Source organism: Chiloscyllium plagiosum, chromosome 14, assembly GCF_004010195.1.
Source record: "Chiloscyllium plagiosum isolate BGI_BamShark_2017 chromosome 14, ASM401019v2, whole genome shotgun sequence".
Taxonomy (NCBI): domain Eukaryota; kingdom Metazoa; phylum Chordata; class Chondrichthyes; order Orectolobiformes; family Hemiscylliidae; genus Chiloscyllium; species Chiloscyllium plagiosum.
Window position 1 is genome coordinate 4,994,341 of NC_057723.1, and position 25,668 is coordinate 5,020,008.

The window sequence follows — 25,668 nt, forward strand, 5'->3', positions numbered from 1 at the left end:
ACCACCCTTCTTAAACAGTGGCACCACGTTTGCCAACCTCCAGTCTTCCGGCACCTCACCTGTGACTATCGATGATACAAATATCTAAGCAAGAGGCCCAGCAATCACTTATCTAGCTTCCCACAGAGTTCTCGGGTACACCTGATCAGCCACCACCCCTTCCTCCAGCAGCTCATTCCATACATGTACCACTCTCTGTGTGAAAGAAATGCCCCTCAGGTCTCTTTTATATCTTTCCCCTGTCACCCTACACCTATGTTCTCTAGTTCTGGACTCCACCACACCAGGGAAGAGACTTTGTCTATTTATCTTTTTGATGCACCTCATGATCTTATAAACCTCAATAAGGTCACCCCTCAGCCTTTGAAGCTCCTGGGAAAACAGCCCTAGCCTATTCAAACTCTCCCTATCCCTCATATCCTCCAAACCTGGCAACATCCTTGTAAATCTTTTCTGAACTCTTTCAAGTTTCACAACATCTTTCCATTAGGAAGGAGACCAGAATTGCACGTAATATTCCAACAGTGGTCTAACCAATGTTCTGTACAGCCACAAAATGACCTCCCAACTCCTGTACTCAATACTCTGACCTATAAAGTAAATCATACCGAACGCTATCCTATCCTATCCCACCTGTGACTCTACTTTCAAGAACCTATGAGCCTGCACTTCAAAGTCTCTTTGTTCAGCAACTTTCCACAGTACCTTACCATTAAGTGTATAAGTCCTGCTTTGATTTGCTTTCCCAAAATGCAGTACTTCACATTTATCTAAATTAAACTCCATCTGCCACTTCTCAGGCCATTGTCCCATCTGATCAAGTGACCTTTGCAATGAGGTAATCTTCCTCGTGGTCCACTACACCTCCACACCTCTAATTTTTGTGTCATCTGCAAACTTACTAAATGTACCTCTTACACTCACATCCAAATCATTTACATAAATGGTGAAAAGTAGTGGACCCAGCACCAATCCTTCTGGCACTCCACTGGTCACAGGCCTGCAGTCTGAAAAACAACTCTCCACCAAAACCTTCTGTTTCCTACCTTTGAGCCAGTTCTGTATCCAAATGGCTAGTTCTCCCTGTATTCCATGAGATCTAATCTCGTTAACCAGTCTCCCATGGGGAATCTTGTCGAACGCCTTACTGAAGCCCATATAGATCACGTGCACAGCTCTTACCTCATTAATCCTCTTTGTTACTTCTTCAAAAAACTCAATCATATTCATGAGACATGATTTCCCTTGCACAATGCCATGTTGACTATCCCTAATCAGTCCTTGCCTTTCCAAACACATGTACATCCTGTCCCTCAGGATTCCCTCCAAAACCTTGCCCACCACCGATGTCAGGCTCACTGGTCTATAATCCCCTCACTTGTCCTTACCAACCTTCTTATTTAGTGGCATCATGCTAGCCAACCTCCAGTCTTCTGGCATCTCACCTGTGACTATCGATGATACAAATATCTCAGTAAGGGGACCAGCAATCACTTCCCCAGCTTCCCACAGAGTCCTAGCGTACACCCGATCAGGTCCTGGGGATTCATGCACTTTTGTGTTTCAAGGCATCCAAAACTTCCTCCTCTGCAATATGAACGTTTTTCATGATATCACCATCTATTTCACTACATTCTATTACTTCTATGTCCTTTTGCACAGTAAACACTGATGCAAAATTCTCATTTAGTATCTTCCCTATCTCCTGCGATTCCACACAAAGGCCGCCTTGCTGATCTTTAAGGGGCCTCTGTTTGCTCCCGAGTTACCATTTTATCCTTAATGTATTTGTAAAAGCCTGTTGGATTCTCTTCAATACCATTTGCCAAAGCTATCTCATGTCCCTTTTTTTCCCTCCTGATTTCCCTCTTAAGTATACTCCTGCTGCCTTTATACTCTGCTAAGGATACATTTGATCTATCTTGCCTATACCTGAAATATTCTTCTTTTTCTTAACCAAATCCTCAATTTCTTTCATCATCCAGCATTCCTTACAGCTACCAGCCTTTCCTTTCACCCTAACAGGAATATACCTTCTCTGGTCTGTTGTTATCTCATTTCTGAAGGCTTCCCATTTTCCAGCCATCCCTTTACCTGCAAAGATCTGCCCCCAATCAGCTTTTGAAAGTTCTTGCCAAATACCGTCAAAATTAGCCTTTCTCCAGTTTAGAACTTCAGCTTTTAGATCTGGTCTATCCTTTTCCATCACTATTTTAAAACTAATAGAATTATGGTTGCTGGCCCCAAAGTGCACCTCCACTTACACTCAGTCACCTTCCCTGCCTTATTTCCCAAGAGTAAGTCAAGTTTTGCACCTTCTCCAATATGTACATCCACATATTGAATCAGAAAATTTTCCTGTTTAAACTTAACAAATTCTTCTCCATCTAAACGCTTAATGCTATGGCAGTCCCAGTCTATGTTTGGAAAATTAAAACCCCCCACCATAACCATCCTATTATTCTTACAGATAACCGAGATCTCGTTACAAATCTGTTCTCAATCTCCCTCTGACTATTAGGGAGTCTATAATGCAATCCCAATAAGGCAATCATCCCTTTCTTATTTCTCAGTTCAACTCAGGTAACTCCCCTGGATGTATTTGCAGGAATATCCTCCGTCAGTACAGCTGTAATGCAATCCCTTAACAAAAGCTTCACTACCCTTCCTCTCTTGCCTCCCTTTCTGTGCTTCCTGTAGCATTTGAATCCTGGAACATCAAGCTGCCAGTCTTATCCATCCCTGAGCCACATTTCTGCAATTACTATGATATCCCAGTCTCATATTCCTAACCATGCCCTGAGTTCATCTGTCTTCCCTGTTAGACCTCTTGCATTGAAATAAATGCAGTTTAATTTATCATTTTTACCTTGTTCTCTGCTTTGTCCCTGCCTGCCCTGATTGTTTGACTCGGTTCTTTTCTCAACTGCACCAGTCTCAGATTGACCTCTTTCCACATTATCTCCCTCCATCGCACCCACCACGTTAATACTGTAAATCCTCCTCAGCAGCTCCAGCAAATCTCTCAGCCAGTATATTAGTCCTGTTGCAATTCAGGTGCAATTCTTCCACCTTGTACAGGTCACTTCGAACCCAGAAGAGATTCCAATGATCCAAAAATGTGAATCCTTCTCCCATACACCAGCTCCTCAGCCATGCATTCATCTGTTCTATCCTCCTACTCCTGCCCTCAGTAGCTCGCAGCATCATTATCCAGATATTACTACTCTCGCGGATCTCCTTTTTAAATTCTTGTCCACCTCTCTATGTTCTCCCTTCAGAATCTCAGCCTTTTGCCTTCCTAGGTCATTGATCCCGATGTGTACAACGACCTCCTGCGGGTCCCTCTCCCGCAGGATGAGAACATCCTGCACCCTCTCTGAGACATCCTTGATCCTGGCACCAGGAAGGCAAGGCAACATTCTGGTTTTTCACTACTGGCCACAGAAACTTTTGTCTGTCCCTCAGGCAAGAGTCCCCTAACACAATTGATCTCTTGGAACCCGGCGTAACCCTCATTGTAATAGAGCCAGTCAGGATACCAGAAACCTGGCTGTTCGTGCTACATTCCCCTGAGAATCCATTACCCCCTACATTTTCTAAAACAACATACTCATTTGAAATGGGAATAGCTACAGAGGGCTCCTGAACTACCTGCCTACCTCTCTTGCCTTTCCTCGAGTTAAACCATCTATGTGACCGTATTTGCAACTTTTTCCCTTCCTATAATTCCCATTCATCACATCGCCCTGCTCTTGTAAATTCCTCTTTGCTTCTAACTGTCCCTCCAACTCAACATTCAATCTGATATGATTCGCAAACAACGGCATTTATTGCAGATATAATTCTCAGCAACAGATAAATTCTCCCTAAACTTCCACATCTGGCAAGAAAAGCATATCATCTTACTAAAGGCTAATTTTGCTTCTTCCAATTTTCAGACCCAGTAAATAGCACTGTCTTATTCCTCGACAAAATACTGTTCCAGAGTCTAGATTAGTGTAGTGCTGGAAAAGCACAGCAGGTCAGGCAGCAGCCGAGAAGCAGGAAAATCGACGTTTCGGGTAAAAGCCCTTCATCGGGCTTTTGCCCGAAAAGTCCATTTTACTGTTTGTTAATTTTCCCAGATGCACTCCGATGTCCAGCAATACATGAATTCAAATATCAAAGGCAGTAACTGCGCTGGTTCACTGCTGTGTCAGTTAGCACTGTTGGTTTCTTTCTTTCTCTCTCTCTCTCTTCTTGCACGGACCTCACCATGTGCTGTCTTTGTCGGTTCTTCTGCCTTTTAAAAGTGCTGTTGTTTTGCCTTTTTTTCTCCGAAATTCCGAAACAATGCAACAGCATATAAAACAGTAATTGCTGTTCCTGGAAATTGAGGAAATCACCTCCAACACCTAAAATACCTCAAAAAAGGAGCAGCTTGTTGCCGCCAGAAATTTTCCCGTCCTCTGTCTTGGATTACCATCCCATTGAAGTTGACTCAATTGGCCAGCCAAAATTAAATCGCGTGCCTAGTGCAGTGCATCATTTGAGCTGTTTGCCTTCCACTCTTAACCAAGTTCGATGAATGAAAGTATGAATACCCATTTGATTACATGGGACAGCAGCACTAAATATTTAAAATAGCACAATATGTAGCTTCACAATCTGTACGCCCAATAAATTTCTCAAGTCCATATATTACCATTAATACAGATTACAAAACTTGAATTGATATGTTCTCTGCGTAAATCTACCAGTTGCATTAGCAGACTTCTAACGAGCTATAAGCATGGTGAAGCTCAAAACGTGAAGTGTTTGCTAAACGGCAAGAAAGTTTAGCTCTTCAACAAAACTGCTTCCCCCCACCCCCGCGCTGAAATAAATCAAGCCAAATGCAACCTTATATAGTGGTGGTCAATTAATGAATCAGCACCACATGCACGCAACACTCTGCCCATTATCGTTATCGGTAGTTTTGACACCTGAGTAGGCACAAATTCACTACAATGTTTCCTGCTTTGAAACTTCAATTATTCGTCAGAAATTCGCCTTAGATCCTTATACAGCTTCTTCCAAGCCCACGTCCACTTCCATCAAATAGGACAGGACAGCAGATACATGGGAACACGACGGCCTGCAATTTTTCGTCCAAGGTTCTCACATTCCTGATTTGGAAATATGTCGCCAAAGACAGTCGTTGGGTCAAAATCACGAAATTCTGTTCTTAATGATATTGTGAGCCTACCTACAGTGCATAGACTGCAGCAGATCATGAAGGTAGTTCACCACCGCCTTCTCAAGGGCAACTAGGGACGAGCAATAAATGTCTCCCCAATGAACAAAACTGTGTGTTTGGCTCTAAAGTACTTGAGAAACCTTGAACAATAAAGGTGCGATATTTAAGTGAAATATTTCTCTTGATTTCGTTTGTTTTTCATTCTCCATGATGAGCAGCCTGAAAACCATTCAGTAAGTAGTTAAAGTTTGCTAATTTATCTTGCTCAACTCCCTACTACTGTCCAGGCCAGTAGTTTTCGCATTGTATTCTCTCTGTGTGACACCACGTAATAAAACTGCACACTGGACATGCGACCAATTTTGCACTAGACAAAACTCCCAGGTGGCGTGCAAGATATCGACATTTCGTTTAAATAATAAGCACCCTAACCTGAGTTTCCTTAGACAATCTACAGTGCTAACATCTATCTCAAAGGTTGTCTCGATGGGCTCTGTTCAAACAAGGTGCACAACTCAGTCAACTACGACGCTGTTGGTCTTCCTCTAATTCAGGATCAGGGTAATGGAATCTGTCATCAGTCGGAGTACTAACCAACAGTTGCTCATTAGCAAATCTATGCGTGGTACAGAGTGAGGATTCTGCAAGCCTCACTCCCTCTGCAAATCTTTACAAATGACGTTCAAATCTGGCCGAGCATCGTCATTCAAAAGGTGAGATAAATAAACTGCCCTGATTGATAGCAATGCTGCATTTTCCGAATATAGAACTAAGAAGGTCTATGGAAATTGAAAACAGTCGCGATTAGGCAAAAGAGATCCTCAAGTGAAATTCAGTGAACGCTGGAACAAAGTTAAATGAAATGCGTCAAAGATTTTCACCCGGAAAAAAAAACAGCAGGAGTTCATCGCCGCAGTGGTCAATACCGACCTTCAGCTACTTCAGCAATGGCCCTATCTCCGTGGTGAGATAAATCGTGGAACTATTTTCTTTTCAAATTCCATGATGCACAGCTTTATTCCTGAGTCCTCGACGACAGAAGCAACCCAACACACGTGTAGGGACAATTGGGTACCATCGAGATTTTCGTCTGACAAGCTTAAGATTGTGTATCGTGGAATTTGAAAAAAATGTTCCACGACTTTTCTCAGATTAGGCTTTTGAAGTGCTGTGTACTTCAGTTCCTGACTGCCTAAATTTGTGTGCCACGAAGCAGTCAAACTCATGAGAGCCCAAAGTCTGAATTCATTATTTTTGATTATTAGATGAAAACAATCTCTACTGCGTTAAATAACCCAGTCTTATTATAAAGTGTCGCCACGTTTGTTCAGACTCTCTGTAAGCAAAATAACAGTTCTTCCATTTTCAGTTCGTTTAACAGAAGAGCAAAATAGTTGGCTGCTGAAAGAATCAGCAGCAAACCTAAGCCAGCAGGAATTTATTGGTAGATACAATTAACAACTCTCCAAAACGGTGGTCGGTCTGCATTGCAGATAAGGGACACTGTGGTTGTAAACTCTAAAATAATGCTTCTTGTGGTGCGGACATGAACTATTCCCCTTCTCAATGTTAATTTCCAAACTATTTTACTAATAAGTGAACATAGCCAGAAAATACTAATAACGTCCAAAGCATTAACCAATTGATAACATAAAACAGTGGTTAAAGCAGAGAAGAAATTGTGATTTCACAATACATTTCTCTGATTCAGGATCCCTAAAAGAGCTTCTTGACTCAGGCCGAACCTTTCAAATGAAAATATCATGGTGGTGTGACGAACTTTGACATCAATTGCTTGCAAGGTTAACTTTTGACGGTAATCTCACATTTAAAAGTACTTGGATGAACATTTGAAGCATCATAACATTCAAAGGGAAAGTGGGGCGAGTGTAGATTTAGTGTATTTTTGGCGGGATAAACTCGATGGTTGAATGGCCTCTTCTGTAATACGGTTCTCTGATTCTACATTCCTACAAAATGCTACGTGGCAAGGGATAATTAATCAATTTTATTGATGTCGTGATGAACAATGACAAGGACACTCCCCTATTCTTTGAAATAGTGGCAGAGGAACTGATTGATATACATGAGATCAGTAACAGGATTTCCTTTTTAACTTGTGCCAGATGTCTTTGTTATCAAGAGTTGAACATCACGGACAGTATTGCTTGCCGTTTGAAGGATACGCGACATGCAGCTTGCATTTTACGTTTAGAAGATTTGAATTCTGATTTGAATCTTCTAAATTATAGGCTGGCGCAAACATCCCTCGAACATTTGAAGGTGAGTAATTGTAAACTATCGCAGGATATGCTGTGAGCCCACATCAAATGTTAAACAGCCATACAAAGCGTCGAGCGTGTTGCGCACAACGGAGAGACGATGGTGGGATAATCTGGTAAGAATCCTGTGAAAGTAAACACACAGTTGACTCTTTAACGCATATGAATTTTGTTCTCTGATCACTGTTTCACAGAGCACTCTCAAGTCCAAAATTAATATCTTCTTTCATGCAATCCGTTGATATAAAGGTGCACTCAGGTCCAAAGAGAAATACAAGCTGTTCAAATGAAATGGTTTTCGATACTATTAAAACATTGGCCTTCTGAAGCTTTTATACAGCAGTTATCAAAAGCAAACATTAAAAGGATCGGGGGGAAATAAATTTTGTCATAACTTTCAGGTAAAGAAATACTTTCAAAGCAGAAAAAAAAATAGATTATTCAACAAGGATAACTCTTATAGAACCCCTGGCAGGATGACAACAGGAATGAGAAACTTGTGCAATAATCTTTCCGGTATCAATATGAAAATCCTGTCTGTATAGCAGTGACTCTGACTCTATATTTGAAAATAAAATACGTAATTATTCATCAAGAATTACCTGCCACAGAGAGAATAGTTTGTTGTCGTAGTTAGTTTATTGCGTTGCTGTCACGAACACTCCGATCGTTGAAAGGCAACGTAGGATGACAAGGTTTTAAAAACAGAAAGTCACTCTTCGATGATTCCGGTGACAAGCACACACTGTAATGATAACTTCCGGTCTGAACTTCCCCGCTATAATTCAAAGGATCCCTTCCGGTTGGTGTCCGATTAAAGCCATCAGTCGAATTTCTCCCATTACAACAACAGACTGCAGAGCTATATACTTCAGCAGTATTTCTATCTTGTCTGCACTTCAGGGTGAGCAAAAATAATATTATTATGAGAAACAAAAAGGAAGTGGTTCCGAAAATTATGATTAGATAACTATTTATACCTGAAAAAAATTTCGAGTGTCTGGGTTCATCACGTTGTTCAAATGATTTCTCAGTAACATTGGACATTACGAGAAAGGATATTGTGGCGCTGCTGGAAAGGCTCGGCTGTCCATTGTCCTTCACGCAGAGGACTACGCGCACGGCAAAGATATCTTGATCACTAAATGCTCGCGTTGCTCTAATTTCTCCAGAAAGAAGTCCATCAGTAAACAGACTAGGATCAGTGGCTTCCAAAAACTCATAGGAAAGCCTTGCATTCTGACCAGAGTCTTCATCAGTGGCAATTACTTTGGTGACCAGATATCCTGGATATGTTGAACGTGGCATAACCTCCACTGTTGCTGAGTTGTTCCATGTTAGAGGTGAAACAATAATGGGTGCATTGTCATTTTGATCCAAAATAATAACATTCACAAAGGCAGTGCTGCTCAATGGAGGCGACCCAGCATCTTGAGCTTGAACTTTCACCTGGAAATGTTTCTGTTGCTCATAGTCGAAGGAACGCAGAGCGTAAATGTTCCCATTTTTGGAGTTAATCGTAAAGTACGCAGAGGAGGGTATTTCTTCTTGCTGTCGATTGTCGACAATGGAATAAGAGATTTCCGCATTCTGATTCAAATCAGCATCATTTGCACTAACAGCAAATATAGAAGTACCGGGTGCGTTATTCTCCATCAGGTACGCTTTATATGACGATTGTGTAAAACTTGGTGAATTATCATTGACATCAATTACTGAAACCACAACGAATTTACTTGCTGAAAGAGGAGGAAATCCACCGTCCCAGGCTGAAATGGAGATGTTGTACAGTGGGGTAATCTCATGATCCAGAAAGCCATTGGTAATCAACTTGTAGTTGCCCTTCAAAGATCTTTCAATCTTGAACGGAATGCTGTCTGGGATCTGACATTGAACTGTCCCATATTCGCCAGAATCGCGATCTGTTACGCTGATCAGAGCAATACCAACCCCTGAAGAAGCATCTTCCCGCACAGCACTGGACACCACCGTAACTTGCAACACAGGACGATTGTCGTTAGTGTCAAGTACATCAATGACAACATTTGCAAGACCTGACAATTCAGACGGAGCAGAGTTCATTGCTTGGACGTCAAATTCATAAACATTGGCTTCTTCAAAATCCAGTACTCCTCGAACTCTGATCTCTCCAGTCATAGGGTCCAATTTGAACAACTCACGAATAGTTTGGGAAACATGATTGGTGAAAGAATAAGTCACGTCAGCGTTTGTACCTTCATCTATATCAGCAGCATGAACTCTTAGCACCAAAGAGCCATTCGCAATATTTTCCATCACCGTCGCTCTGTAAGTTTCATGATCGAAGACGGGTGCGTTATCATTTGTGTCAATGACGTTAATGATGATCCGCGCTGTGCCTGATCTCTGTGGAATCCCACCGTCAATGGCTGTCAACACTAGAGTAAACGTTGACTGTTTTTCACGGTCCAAAGACCTCTTTAATACCAGCTCGACATTTTTATTTCCCCCTCTTCTTGTCTGCACTTTAATAATGAAGTGCTCGTTCGGATTGATCTGGTATGTGTTGATTGTGTTTGTACCCACGTCCAGATCACGCGCGCTCTCGAGAGGGAAGCGAGCGCCCGGCGCATTTAACTCATTGATTTGCAAATAGAATTCCTTCCTCGAAAAGACGGGTGAATTATCATTTACGTCTAGTATCTCCACTTCAACGGGAAACATTTCCAAAGGATTATCGAGCGTGATTTGGAACGAGAGATAACATGCAGCGGTTTTGCTACAAAGCTGCTCTCTGTCGATTCTTTCATTAACAAATAAGAAACCATTTTCTACATTTATCTCCATGTATTGTTTCGAGTAATCAGAAATCAGAAGAAATTTGCGAGTCGGTAACTCCCAAACCTTTAATCCTAGATCGTCAGCGACGTTGCCAACATATGTTCCACGTTCCACTTCTTCGGGAATCGAGTAGCGAAGTTGTTCGGAAACCAGGACAGAAATGCAGAGCAAAAAAACGATGGACACTCGGCTCATCAGAATAGTGGCCATTGTCATACTGATACGTCAATTCTGACAGAAAAAAATAACGAGCTGCATATCAATATCCGATTTTTTGAACTGAGCAACGATAAGGATATCACTTGGAGAGCTTTTCTGACTGTGACCGCACACGATCAATGCAGACACCAACTGCTCGTATGGTTCTGTTTGTCGAGGAGGAGGCGGTCGATCTCTTCCAACGTCTCGAATTCTTATTGGTCGACAGCGACACGAAGAGTTTCGCCCAATAACTGCAACTATTCTTAAAGCTAGACCCTTCAGAGATCTTGTCAAATTATGGGTGTACAATTAAAAATATCTCGACAAATGGCATTTCACAAATGGCATTTTCAATGTGCTCTATCGGAATCTTGAACCGTTTGATAATTGCATCATTATCGTCATCAACGCTGTCCATGTTTAGTTGTTATATTGCCATTCCACGACTTAAATAAATCGTCGGTTACGAAATTTATTAGCATTTCTAGGCCTTAAATCTGAATTAATGATTCTAAAAGTGGTTAGATATCTCTAATACTTGAAAATGCTAACATTATTTCCGAGAATCTGTTTTTTTTTGTTAAATAGCAATGACTGTAATCGCTACGTTCGGAACAGATCTTTTCTCTCCCTCATTAGTCCTCACAAATCAGTTTATTTTCACGCACGCTACCTCTTTTTAAATGTGACTGGAATACATTTCTGGTGAACCTATCATCCCTCGTCCAGAATCAAACAGCGGCACCCTGACCGTGTCCAAAAAAGTATGTGCCGAATAATTAGTTGTGCTGCTCCAAATGTTCAATATTCTGCTGGCATTCTGTTAAAACTAAGAAAATACCTATACGTCAGTATTCAGAGAAACTAATTAACGCATGCAGTAACATGAAAAGAATGAGATAGCCAACTGTGCGCCCTTTGATATTCTTTGATAAACGTAACACACTGAACATCATCACATCGACCAAAATCTTTGGTGTTTGCAACCTTTTACTGAGTTACTTTTTGAAGCATCTCAAATCGGACTGACCAGTCATTAAACACTGCGAAAATGGCCCCGATATCTAGACCGACACCAGACGGAATAGCTCCACGATTGAAGTATCACCGAACTCGAATGTTCTATACAACAATCTGCTTATGTAAATAGTTCACTTAATTAAGGAAAATCATGCTTTAACATCGCAGAAGTAAACGCGAGTTATGAATCATGCTCCTAAAGCCGCAGATGTTGAAGTGCGGCATGGGTGCTGTTTATATTCGTGAGGTTAAGAATGAACAGATGAGTTGAACGGAAACATATAAAAAAAGTTAGAATGCGAGCATCTCGGGCCATCATCATAAAAAACGCACAAGGGGAAGGAATAGCTTTTGAAATGAAAACAAAATCTGTTAAAATGTGTGACGAATTCTAAATGGTTTAAATGTTAGATTTTGTCTAAGAATTCGAAGGAAGAGAGGTAGATCGCTATATCGATTAAAATCGCAACGATCGGCCTCGATGGTGGACAACGTGGACAGCAAAAATGAGGCCACTGGTAGCAGATTACAGTAGAAAGTTTCCCACAAGTGAACGCAGTCCATGGAGCGCACAGCACTGGCAATGTTCTATTTTTAATGATCGGAACTGAGAAACGTAGGAGCAGGAGAAGGCCATTCAGCCTGCCAGCCTGTCATGTTATTTAACGCGATCATTACTAATCTAATACTTTGATGTATTTCATTTTCTATCCCCATTAATCTCTACCCCTTTGGTAGTTAGAAAACTATCAAAGTATGTTTTAAACATAGTTAAGCTTTACTTGAAGATTGAGCTTCCACAGCACTCTGTGTTAGGATTTCCAACGGTTGACAACGACTGAATCAAAAAAATTCCTCATCTTAGTCCAACGTGGGCATTCCTTATTTTTAATTGTCCCTGATGGGACTAGGATCCCCAACCAAGGGAATCATCTCTCCAGCATCTGTGATATAGTGACTTTAATATTTAACTTTTAACTTTGTTCCTTGTTTCTTTCTACATTGTTCTTAACTTTTTGTATCAAGATACTTGTACCTAAAATGGACCATTGTGCGTGCATTTGTATTTGTGTGCACGTGACAATAAAGTCGAAACAAAATCTAAATCTATTTTGTCTCCTTTAATTATGCTGCAGGTTGCAATGCGATCACTTCTTCTAAACCCTAGAGAATAAGCCTTCAATTTGCCCAATATTCTTCATAGGACAGTCGCGCCATCAGAGGAACAAATCTGGTGAACCTGTGCTGGACTCCCTCTGTGTCAGTAATAACGTTCTTCAGGTACTGTGCACAACACTGCCTTTGCCTTGGAAGCTATCTTCTACAAAATTGAACCAGTACTTGATTATCTGTAAACACAAATCCTCTCGAATTGAAGATTAATATTCGTTTAGCCCTCCTAGCAGCTTGCTGCACCTGTATGTTAGACTTTAGTGACACATTGATGAGGATACCCAGGTCTCTTTATACGTCGACACTTTGCAATTTCATGTCATTGAAGTAATAATATCGCAGACTTTAAATTACATCCCCATTCGACTAGTTATTGTCATCAGACTTTTATAGAATTAAAATACCATCCACAGTCGCAATGGTACTCCAAGCCATCTCTTAGGAAAAATCTAGGAAGTATTGATTGTATTAGGACCAACATCTGGTCTTGAGCACTTTCAACAGCTAGATTAAAAGACTGGGCTGCAACTGAAATCTTCATTTGGAAATCGTCTACATATAATATTCGCATTGCAGCAAGGAGTATTTTCAAATAATTATCCACTTGTATTAGCAAACAAAGAGAACGGATACAACGCTGCATAACTTTGTCCTCTGGTCGCCCTGCCTGAAAGTAGGAGCAAGTTTACTATGTTTGAGTGGATTACAACGTAAGTTTGGTCACAACAGGTGCATTATGCAATTCTGGTCGCAATGGATGAAGGATGTGATTAAATAAGGGAGCGTGTTGTCTTGACTGCAGCGATTCAGCTACGAAAAAAGAGGTAAGGTGATTGATTCCCTTACCGCAGTGAAGGATGAGGGGCATTGATACTGAGGGGTACAACGTTCGAAGGGACATTAAAAGCCGAGGTAAAGAGAAGCTTCTCCCCTTATTAGATGGGTCAATAATCAATACGACGTAATATTAACATAAGGATCAGGAGTTTTAGAATGGATTTAAGGATTATTCTTCTTCAACGAGAGCGTTGTGGACATCTTGACTTCACTGCCTTAAACGCTGGTAAAAGCAGGAAGCCTCAAGAGACAACTATTTAAATGAGCACGTGAACTTCGTAACATGAAAGGCTATAGGCGAAATATTGGAGAACTTCGATGCCCAAAACAGACACTGAGCCTCTTTCCTACTGCAGCCATTTTAGGACTCCAGCCGCTGTCAATCAGTTTTCTTTGTTCATTGTTTTGTTGGACGAGGACTTCAGCTTGGTCAGAATTTATGGTCCATCCATATAAATTGCTCAACATATTGCTGTACATCTGGAGTCACATGCAGCAGCTGTGACTAGTAGTTTGCCATCCCTCCAAGGAATGGGTTTGTACATAAACCTACCATCAGGCCAGGTCTCGACTTCACGTCAACTTTAAATTCAAAACTCACCTCCCGCCGTGGGATTCGAACCCACGTGCCCAGATCATTGGATTTCTGACTGCTATTACATCCACACAAATGTTCCCCATTGTGACTCTCAGCGGTTAATTAAGAAATACAACTCAAATTTACAAATTAACCTCAATGTACTAACGTCTTTCATCAAAGACCAGACGAGATGTCCGCGTGGATAATTCCCACACACTTGGTCTCAAATACTCAGCGATATTCTCAACAAAGGGCTTGTGTTCCTGCTGCTCGGGAACCGATCAAAGGGCTAGCCCCGTAAAGAGGTCCGACACAAGCCCGCTCATTATTGCCATTGTTCTCAGGTGGATGTTGCTGTAAAATAGATTAGCAAATTGATTACCTTATCTTATCTCTTACTGGACAATGGTACGGATGCATGTCAATACTTTAATATGGAAGAGAGGAGGTAAACGAAACATAGACCCGATGAGATTGGCAGTTCATGGCTGCACGGCACATACACAGGCACTGTTGGTTTAGTCGCTTCTTCGCTGTGGTGCTTTAGCTGTAGAATGAGGCATTGTAGATGCAGGGCAGCGTTTCAGGTTCTTATTGGTAGACAGCGACACGAATAGCCTCAAACAATAACTGCAGCAATTGTCGTGAATGTTATATTGTTTCAAGCTTTATTGCAACTGCATCAAATGAAAGGACGGTGCACGTGCAAATCCAGAATCCTTTAGAAACACAAGTAATAGCATGTTTTTTTACGTATTCTTTGTAAAATCGGTATAACGTTCTTTAGCAGCAGAAAGGCTGATTCTCCTTAGAATCGTATTTCCAATTAATAAGCAGAGCAAACAAAGAACTGTGCATGCTAGAGAACTGAAACAAAAGAAATCCTAAAATTTAGCAGACCTGGTAACATTTGTGGAGAGAAAACAATTAATGCGTCAAGTTCAGAAGAATGTTGAGTGTTTTCTCTACACAAGGCTGCCAGACCTACTGCGTTTCTCTAACATTTGCTGTTTTGTTCCAAATAATCCACGGTCGTACAGGATTCAAATGCCTACTGTAATTATGACAGTATTCCCAGTAACATACAGCACATTGTGATTCAGTTTCACTTAGTCATAGAGTCATAGAGATGTACAGCACGGAAACAGACACTTTGGTCCAACTCGCCCATGCCGACCAGATATTAAACCCAATCTAGTCCCACCTGCCAGTACCTGATCTATATCCCTCCAAACGTTCCTATTCATATAGCCATCCAGATGCCTTTTAAATATTGCAATTGTGCTAGCCTCCACCACGTCCTCTGGCAGCTCATTTCATACACGTACCACACTCTGAGTGAAAAAAGTTGCCCCTTAGGTCGCTTTTATATCTTTCCCCCTCACCCTAAACCTATACCCTCTAGTTCCAGAATCACCCACCCCAGGGAAAAGACTTTGTCAATTTATCCTATCCATGCCCCTCATGATTTTATAAACCTCTATAAGGTCACCCCTTAGCCTCCGACACTCCAGGGAAAACAGCCCTAGCATATTAAACCTCGCCCTATAGCTCAAATCCTCCAACCCTGCCAACATTCTTATACAGGAGAAAGTGAGGTCTGCAGATGCTGGAGATCAAAGTTGAAACTTTATTGCTGGAACAGCACAACAGGTCAGGCAGCATCCAGGGAACAGGAGATTCGACGTTTCGGGCACAGGCCCTTCTTCAGGAATGAGCAGAGAGTGTTCAGCAGGAGAAGATAAAAGGTAGGGAGGAGGGACTTGGAGGAGGGGAGTTGGAAATGTGATAGGTGGAAAGAGGTCAAGGTGAGGGTGATAGGTCGGAGTAGGATGGAGGCAGAGAGGTCAAGAAGAAGACTGCAGGTCAGGAAGCCCGGCACCGCCTTCCTGACCTGCAGTCTTCTTCTTGACCTCTCCGCCTCCACCCTACTCCGACCCATCACCCTCACCTTGACCTCTTTCCACCTATCACATTTCCAACGCCCCTCCTCCAAGTCCCTCCTCCCTACCTTTTATCTTCTCCTGCTGAACACTCTCTGCTCATTCCTGAAGAAGGGCCTGTGCCCGAAACGTCGAATCTCCTGTTCCCTGGATGCTGCCTGACCTGCTGTGCTGTTCCAGCAATATGGATCTGACAGGGGAGTCGCGGAGGGAGTGGTCTCTACGGAAGGCTGATAGGGGAGGGGAGGGGAATATATCCTTGGTGCTGGGGTCTGTTTGGAGGTGGCGGAAGTGACGGCGGATGATGCGCTGTACATGGAGATTGGTGGGGTGGTAGGTGAGGACCAGTGGGGTTCTGTCCTGGTGGCGGTTGGAGGGGCGGGGCTCAAGGGCGGAGGAGCGGGAAGTGGAGGAGGTGCGGTGGAGGGCACCGTCGACCACGTCGGGGGGGAAATTGCGGTCCTTGAAGAAGGAGGCCATCTGTGTTGTACGTATTTTGAACTGGTCCTCCTGGGAGCAGATGCGGCGGAGACAAAGGAATTGGGAGAATGGGATGGCGTTTTTACAGGGGGCAGGATGGGAGGAGGTGTAGTCCAGGTAGCTGTGGGAGTCAGTTGGTTTGTAGTAGATTCTTATACATCTTTTCTGAACTCTTTCAAGTTTCACAGCATCTTTCCGATAGGAAGGAGATCGGAATTGCACGCAACAGTAGCCTAACCAATGTCCTGTACAGGAGCAAAATGACCTCCCAACTACTGTACTCAATACTCTGACCAATAAACGAAAGCATACCAAGCGCTTTCTTCACAATCCTATCTACCTGCGACTCCACTTTGAAGGAGCTATGAGCCTGCACTTTTTGCTCAGCAACACTCCCTAGGACCTTGCCATTAATTATATAAGTCCTGCTAAGATTTGCTTTCCCAAAATGCAGCACTCACATTTTTCTAAATTAAGCTCCATCTGCCATTTCTCAGCCCATTGGACCATCTGATCAAGATCCCGTTGTAATCTGAGGTAACCTTCGTTGCAGTCCACTACATCTCCAATTTTGGTGTCATCAACACACTTACGAACTATACCTCTTATGCTCACAACCAAATCTTTTATATAAACGATGGAAATTAGTGGACCCAGCACCAATCCTTGTGGCATTCCACTGGTCACAGATCTCCAGTCTGAAAAACAACTACCTTTGAGCCAGTTCTGTATCCAAAAGGCGGGTTCTCCCTGTATTCCATGAGATCTAACCTCGTTCACCACTCTCCCATGGGGAATCTTGTCGAACGCCTTACTGATATCTATATAGATCACATCTACCACTCTGCCCTCATCAATCCTCCTTGTTACTTCTTCAAAATAAACTAAATCAAGTTTGTGAGACATGATTTCCAACGCATAAAGCCATGTTGACTATCCCTAATCAGTCCTTGCCTTTTCAAATACATGTACGTCCTATCCCTCAGGATTTCCTCTAACAACTTGCCTACCACCGACATCAGGCTCACTGGTCTATAGTTCTCTGGCTTGTCCCTACCACCTTTCTTAAACAGTGGCACCACGTTTGCCAACCTGCAGTCTTCCGGCACCTCACGTGTGACTATTGATGGTACAAATATCTCGGGAAGAGGCACAGCAATCACTTCCCTAGCTTCCCAAACAGTTCTAGGGTACGCCTAATCAGGTCCTGGGATTTATCCACTTTTATGCATTTCAAGAGATTCAGCACCTCCCCCTCTGTAATATGGATATTTTCCAAGATATCACCATCTATTTCCTTGCATTCCATACTTTCTACGTCCTTTTCTACAGGAAACACTGATGCAAAATGCTCATTTAGTATCACCCCCATCTCCAGTGGTTCCACACAAAGGCTGCCTTGCTGATCTTTGAGGGGGCCCATTCGCTCAGTTGTTGCCCTTTTGTCCTTAATATGTTTCTTAAAACTCTTTGGATTCTCTTTAACACTATTTGCCCAAGTTATCTCATGTCCCCTTTTTGCCCTCCTGATTTCCCTCTTAAGTATACTCCAACTGCCTTTATACTCCTCTAAGTATTCATTTGATTTGTCTTGCTGATACCAGAAATATGTTTCCTTCTTTTTCTTAAGCAAACTATCAATTTCTTTCGTCATCCACCATTTCTTACACCAGCGTTTCCTTTCACCCTAACAGGAATATACTGTCTCTGGACTCGCATTGTCTCATTTCTGAAGGCTTCCCATTTCACAGCCAGTCGTTTACTTCGACAATCTGCCTCCAATCAGCTTTTGAAAGTTCTTGCCAAATACTGTCAAAATTAGCCTTTCTCCAATTTAGAACTTCAACTTTTAGATCTGAACTATCCTTTTCCATCACTATTTTAAATCTAACAGAATTATTGTCGCTGCCCCCAAAGTTCTCCCCCACTGACACCTCAGTCACCTGCCCTGCCTTATTTCACAAGAATAGGTCAAGTTTTGCACCTTCTCCAGGAAGTACATCCACATATTGAATCAGAAACTTTACATGTATACACTTAATAATTGTTTCTCCATCTAAACCCTGAACACTATTGCAGTCCCAGTCTATGTTTGGAAAGTTAAAATCCCCTACCATAACCACCCTATTATTCTTACAAATAATCGCAATATCCTTACATATCTGTTTCTCAATTTCCCTCTGACTATTAGGGGTTCTATACTACAATTCCAAAAAGGTGATCATCCCTTTCTTATTTCTCAGTTCAACCCAAATAAGTTCCCTAGATGTATTTCCGGAATATCCTCCCTCAGTACAGCTGTAATGCTATCCCTAATCAAAAATGCCACGACCCTTCCTCTCTTGCCTCCCTTTAGTCCTTCCTGTAGCATTTGTATCCTGCAACATTAAGCTGCCAGTGCTGTCCATCCCTGAGCCACAAATCTGCAATTGCTATGATATCCCAGTCCTATGTTCCTAACCATGCCGTGAGTGCATCTGCCTTCCCTGTTAGGCCTCTTGCATTGACATAAATGCAGTTTAATTTATCAATTTCACCTTGTTCTCTGTTTTGCCCCTGCCTGCCCTGACTGTTTGACTCGCTTCTTTTCTCAAGTGTACCAATCTCAGATTGATCTCTTTCCTCACTATCTTCCTTGGCTCCACTCCCATCTTAATATTTAAATTCCTCCTAAGCAGCTATGGCAAATCTCCCTGCCAGTATATTAGTCCCCTTCCAATTCAGGTGCAATCCGTTCTTCTCGTACAGGTCATTTCTACCCCAGAAGATATTGCAATGATCCAAATCTGTGAGTCTTTCTCCCACACATCAGCTCCTCAGCAATACATTCATCTGCTCTATCTTCCTATTGCTACCGTCAGAAGCTCGCAGCACCAGGAGAAATCCAGTGTTATAACTCTCGCAGATCTCCTTTTTTAAATTCCTGCCTAACTCTCTACGTTCTCGCATCAGAATCTCATCCTTTTGCCTTCCTATGGCATCGGTTCCAATTGTACAATGACCTCCAGCTGGTACCTCTCCCCGTTGAGAATATTCTGCACCCTCTCTGAGACATGCTTGATCCTGACACCAGGGAGGCAACGACCATTCTGATTTTTCACTGCTGGTCACAAAAACGTCTATCTGCGCCTCAGACGAGAGAGTCCCCAAACACAATTGATCTTTTTGAACCCGACGTATTCCTCATTGCAATAGAGCCAGTCTCGATACCAGAAATCTGGCTGTTCTTGCTACATTCCCCTGAGAATCCATCACCCCCTACATTTTCCAAAACAGCATACTCGTTTGAAATAGTGATAGCCACAGAAGACTCCTGCATTACCTGACTACCTCTCTTACCTTTCCTTGAGTTAACCCACCTATGTGACTGCATCTGCAACTTTTTTCCCTTCCTATAACTGCCATTCATCACATCCCCCTGCTCTTGTAAATTCTTCATTGCTTCTGTCTCTCCAACTGATCGTTCAATCTTACAAGATACGCAAAAACGTCATTTATTGCAGATATAATCTTCAGTCACACGTAAACTCTCCCGAAACTACCACATCTGACAAAAAGAGCATATCACTGTACTAAAGGCCATTTTTGCTTCTTCCAATCTACAGACACAGAAGATAGCACTGTCTCATTTCTCGACAAAAATACTGCTCCTGGTTGACTTAATACTTGTGAGTTATATTTTAAGTTTAATCAAGAGACATATTTCAATATAACATATAATCAAGAAAGAACCGACTCCACTCATTGCTGCAGATGTTCTGTAGGCCAAACTGAAAAATATTCACTTGTCTGTTTCTGTGCTGTGACCTCTCCCAAACAGGTTCCTCCGAGATTAGTTGTGAATTTCACTATTTTATAATTTTCCCAGATGCAATCCGATGTCCAGCGATACATGAATTCAAACAGCAAAGGCAGTAACTGCGCAGGTTCACTGTTGTGTCAGTTGGCAGTGTTGGATTCTTTCCTCTCTCACTCTCTCTCTCTCTCTGTCTCTCTCTCTCTATCCTGCACTGACCTCACCATGCGCTGCCTTTGTCTGTCCTTCTACATTTTAAGCCGTTGCTTTGACGTCTGTTTTCCCCAAAGTTCCAAATCAGCGCAACTGCACATAAAACAGCAATTCCTGCTCCTGCAATTTGAGGGAATCACCTCTAACAACTAAAATACCTCAATAAAGGAGCAGCCTGTTACAGTCTGAATTTTCTTTCATCCTCCATCATGGATTACCATCCAATTGACCAGTCAAAATTGGATGGAGTGCCTGGTACAGTGGATCATTTGAGCTGATTGCCTTCCTATCTGAACAAAGATCGATGATTTAAAGTATGAGTACTAATTTGGTAACATGGGACAACAGCAGTAAATATTTAAAACAGCGCAATGTATACCTTCACAATTTGTAGACCTTTTAAATTACTCACGTCCATAAATTACCATTAATTCAGATTAGAAAACCTGAATTAATATGCTCCTTGCGTAAATTCACCAGTTGCATTAGCAGACTTCGAACAAGCTATAAGCACGGCGAAGCTAAAACTTGAAGCTTTTGCGAAATGGCAAGAAAGTTTAGCTCTTCAGCAAAATTGCGCCCCCCACCCCCTTCCACACACACACCCCGGCACTGAAATAAATCGTGCCGAATGCAACCCTAGATAGTGGTGGTCAATTAATGCAACAGCTCCACATGCACGCAACACTTTGCCCATTATCGTTATGGGTGGTTTCGGGGTCTGAGTAGACACAAATCGACTACAGTGCTTCCTGCTTTGCAACTTCAATTACTCATCAGAAATTCGTCTTAAATCCTTATACAGCTTCTTCCAAGCCCACTCCGACTTCCCGAAGGACAGGACAGCAGATATATGGGGACACCACGGCCTGCATGTTTTTCTCCAATGCTCTCATCTTCCTGATTTGGAAATACGTCGCCAAACACAGTCGCTGGGTCAAAATCATGAAATTCTGTTCTTAATGATATTGTGAGCCACCTACAGTGTATGGACTGCAGCAGTTCAAGAAGGTAGTTCACCACCGCCTTCTCAAGGGCAACTAGGGACGAGCAATAAATGTCTCCCAAATGAACAAAACTGTGTGTTTGGCTCTAAAGATTTTGAGAAACCTTTAAAATTAAAGGTGCCATATTTAAGTGAAATATTTCTCTTTCTTTCGTTTATTTTCCAATCTCCATGATGAGCAGCGTGAAAGCCATTCAGTAAGTAATTAAAGTTTGCTCATTTATCTTGCTGAAATCACTACTCCTGCCCAGGACAATATTTTACACATTGTATTCTCTCTAAGTGACACTACGTAATGAAACTGCACATTGAACATGCGACCGATTTTGCACCAGACAAAACCACCAGCTGGCGTGCAAGACATCTATATTTCGTTTAAATAATAAGCGCCCTAGCCTGAATTTCCTTATACCGTCTACACTGCTAACATCTACGTGAAAGGTTGTCTCGATGGGCTCTGTTCAAACAAGCAGCACAACCCAGCCAACTCCCACCCTGTTGGTCCACCTATAATTCAGGATCAGGGTAATGGAATCTGTCATCAGTCGTACTACTAAGCAACAGTTGCTCATTAGCAAATCTATGCGTGGTACAGAGTGAGGATTCTGCAAGCCTCACACCCTCTGCAAATCTTTACAACTGATGTTCAAATCTGACGAAACATCGTCACTCAAACTGTGAGATAAATAAACTGCCCTGATTGATAGCAATGCTGCATTTTCCGAATATAGAACTAAGAAGCTCTATGGAAATTGAAAACAGTCGCAATTAGGCAAAGAAGATCCTCAAGTAGGATTCAGTGAAAGCTGGAACAAAGTTAAATGAAATGCGTCAAACATTATCATCCCGGAAAAAAAACGGCAGGAGGCCATCACCATAACGGTCAATACCGACCTTCAGCTATTTCATCAATGGCCCTATCTCCGTGGTGAGATAAATCGTGGAACCGTTTTGTTTTACAAATTCCACGATGCACAGCTTTATTCCTGAGTCCTCGACGACAGAAGCAACCCAACACACGTGTAGGGTCAATTGGGTAGCATCGAGACTTTCGTCTAACAATCTTAAGGTTGTGCATCGTGGAATTCGGAAACAAAAGTTCCACGATTTATCTCAGATTAGGCTTTTGAAGTGCAGTGCAGTTCAGTTCCTGACTGTCTAAATTTATGTGCCACCAAACAGTCAAAATCATGAGAGCCCAAAGTCTGAATTCTTTAATTTCGATTATTAGATGAAAACAATCTGTACTACGTTAAATATCCCAGTCTTACTATACAGTTCGCTACGTTTGTCCAGACTCTCTGTGAGCAATGTAACAGTTCTTCCATTTTCACTTCGCTTAACAGAAGAGTAAAATAGTTGCCTGCTGAAAGAATCAGTAAGCCGGCAGGAAGACATTGGTAGATACAATTAACATATCTCTAAAACGGTGGTCGGTCTGCATTACAGATAAGGGACACTGTGGTTGTAAACTCTGAAATACTGTTTCTTGTGGTGCGGACATGAAACATTCACCTTCTCAATATCAATTTCCAAACTATTTTATTAATAAGTGAACGTTAGCCGGAAAATACCAATAACGTCCAAAGCATTAACCAATTGATAACATATAACAATAGTTAAAGCAGAGAAGAAATTGTGATTTCACAATACATTTCTCTGATTCAGGGTCCCTAAAAGAGCTTTTCGACTCAGTCCGAACCATTCAAATGAAAATAACATGGTGGTGTGACAAATTTTGTCATCAATTGCTTGCGACGTTAACTTTATACGGTAATCTCACAACATTGAAAACTACTTCGATGAACACTTAAAGTATCGTAACATTCAAAGTTCAGGGCCTATTACTGGAAAGTGGAGCGAGTGCAGATTTAGCGTATTTTTTTGGCGGGATAGACTCGATGGCTGAATGGCCTCTTCGGTAATATCCGGTTCTATGATTCTACCATGCCAAAAACAGCTACGAGGCAAGAGAATGTTAATCAGCGTTTTACTGATTTCGAGATGAAAAGTGACAAGGACACTCCACTATTCTTTGAAATAGTGCCATAGGAACGGTTTGATATACATGAGATCAAAAATAGGATTTTCTTTTTAACGTATGCCAAGTATCTTTGTTATCCAGAGCTGGGCATCACGAACAGTATATCTCGCCATTTGAACGACACGCGACATACAGCTTGCATTTTATGTTTAAAAGCTTTGGATTATGATTTAAATCTTCTAAAGTTGAGGCTAGCTCCTCAAAATTCCTCCAAGATTTGAAAGTGGTTAATTGTGAACTATCGCCGGATATGCTGTGTGGGGGAGCAAACACCAACACATGAGCCCACATCAAAAGATAAACAAGCCATGCAGAGCATCGAGCGTGTTGCACACAATGGACAGACGTTGGAGGGATAAACCTGTGAAATTAACCACAGTTGACACCTTAACGCATATGATTGCAAAAAATAACATCTTGTTCTCTAATCACTGTTTCACAGAGCACTCTCAAGTCCAAAATTAATGTCTTCTTTCCTGCAATGCGTTGATATGAAGGTGCCATCCGGTCTTCAAAGAGAAGAGAAATACAAACTGTTCAAAGTAAATGGTTTTCGATACCGTTAGAATATTGGCCTTCTGAAACTTTTAAACAGCAGTTATCAAAATCAGAAACATTAAAAGGATTGGTGGGGGTGGGGGAGGGGGGAGTGGGGAAGGAACAAAAATTGTAATAACTTCCAGGTAAAGAAATACTTTCAAAGCAGAAAAAAATTAGATTATTAAACAAGGATAACTCTTATAGAACCCCTGGCAGGATGGCAACAGGATTGAGAAATTTGTGCAATAATCTTTCCAGTATCAATATCAGAGTATCAGTATCAGAGAGCGGCGCGAGCTGTGCGGAAGTGAGGTTGGAGCGCAGAGCTGGTCGGGAAGGTAAGTGACTGATATTTGAGTGGGTGTGTTCGAAGAGAACAGAGAACAGAGGTAGCTGGGTAACAGTTAGAGGTGGGAAGGGGAGGAAGCAGGCAGTGCAGGGATCCCCTGTGGTCGTTCCCCTAAACAATAAGTATACTGCTTTGGATACTGTTGGAGTAGCAGGGGTAAGCTGCAGTGACCGGGTCTGTGGCACGAGGTCTGGCTCTGAGACTCAGAAGGGAAAGGGGGAGAGGAGGAGAGCGCTAGTTATAGGAGACTCTCTAATTAGAGGGACGGACAGGCGGTTCTGTGGACATGGACGAGACTCTCTGATGGTTTGTTGCCTCCCGGGTGCCAGGGTCCGAGACGTCTCAGACCGTGTCTTCAGAATCCTTAAGGGGGAGGGTGTGCAGCCAGAAGTCGTGGTGCATGTTGGCACCAACGACATAGGTAGGTAGAGGGGTGTGGAGGTAATTCAAGAGCTCAGCGAGTTAGGCTGGAAGCTAAAAGCTAGGACAGACAGAGTCGTCATCTCTGGGTTGTTGCCGGTGCCACGTGACAGTGAGGCAAGGAATAGGGAGAGAGTGCAGTTGAACACGTGGCTGCAAGGATGGTGTAGGAGGGAGGGCTTGTATTTGGACAATTGGACTGCATTCTGGGGAAGGTGGGACCTGTACAAGCAGAACCAGAAGGGCACCAATATCCTGGGGGTAGGTTTGCTAGCTATCTTCGGGGGCGTTTAAACTAATTTGGCAGGGGGATGGGATCCGGACTTGTAGTCCAGCAAGTAGGCTAGCTGTTTGTCAGGATGTCCAAGAATGTAGGGAGGCTGTGAAGAAGGTAGTACAGACAGGGAATACTTGCGGACACAGAGATGGGTTCAAGTGCGTATACTTCAACGCAAGGAGTATCAGAAATAAGGTGGGTGAACTTAAGGCGTGGATCGGTACTTGGGACTACGATGTTGTGGCCATCACGGAAACGTGGATAGAAGAGGGACAGGAATGGTTGTGGGAGGTCCCTGGTTACAGATGTTTCAGTAAGATTAGGGAGGGTGGGAAAAAAGGAGGGGGGGTGGCATTGCTAATTAGAAAGGGTATAACGGCTGCAGAAAGGAAGTTTGAGGGGGATCTGCCTCTGGAGGTAGTATGGGCTGAAGTCAGAAATAAGAAAGGTGCAGTCACCTTGTTGG

At 42.4% G+C, this 25,668-nt stretch overlaps 2 protein-coding genes across 2 annotated transcripts in view; both read right to left on the reverse strand.

The window, feature by feature from the left end:
• LOC122556425 (protocadherin-10-like) overlaps positions 1–10,661 on the reverse strand; it is a 47,314-nt gene extending 36,653 nt beyond the window's left edge. Inside the window, exon 1 of the mRNA XM_043703062.1 lies at positions 8,106–10,661. Within this exon, the coding sequence (XP_043558997.1) occupies positions 8,137–10,539 (2,403 nt within the window). The 5' untranslated portion in view covers positions 10,540–10,661 and the 3' untranslated portion in view covers positions 8,106–8,136. The remainder of the gene's footprint in view (positions 1–8,105) is intronic.
• Positions 6,704–25,668, reverse strand: part of LOC122556971 (fat-like cadherin-related tumor suppressor homolog) — a 39,660-nt gene continuing 20,695 nt past the window's right edge. The window contains exons 3-4 of the mRNA XM_043704205.1: positions 23,978–24,149; positions 6,704–7,628 (exon numbers count right to left, since the gene is read on the reverse strand). The gene's annotated coding sequence lies outside the window, so the exon portion shown is untranslated. The remainder of the gene's footprint in view (positions 7,629–23,977; positions 24,150–25,668) is intronic.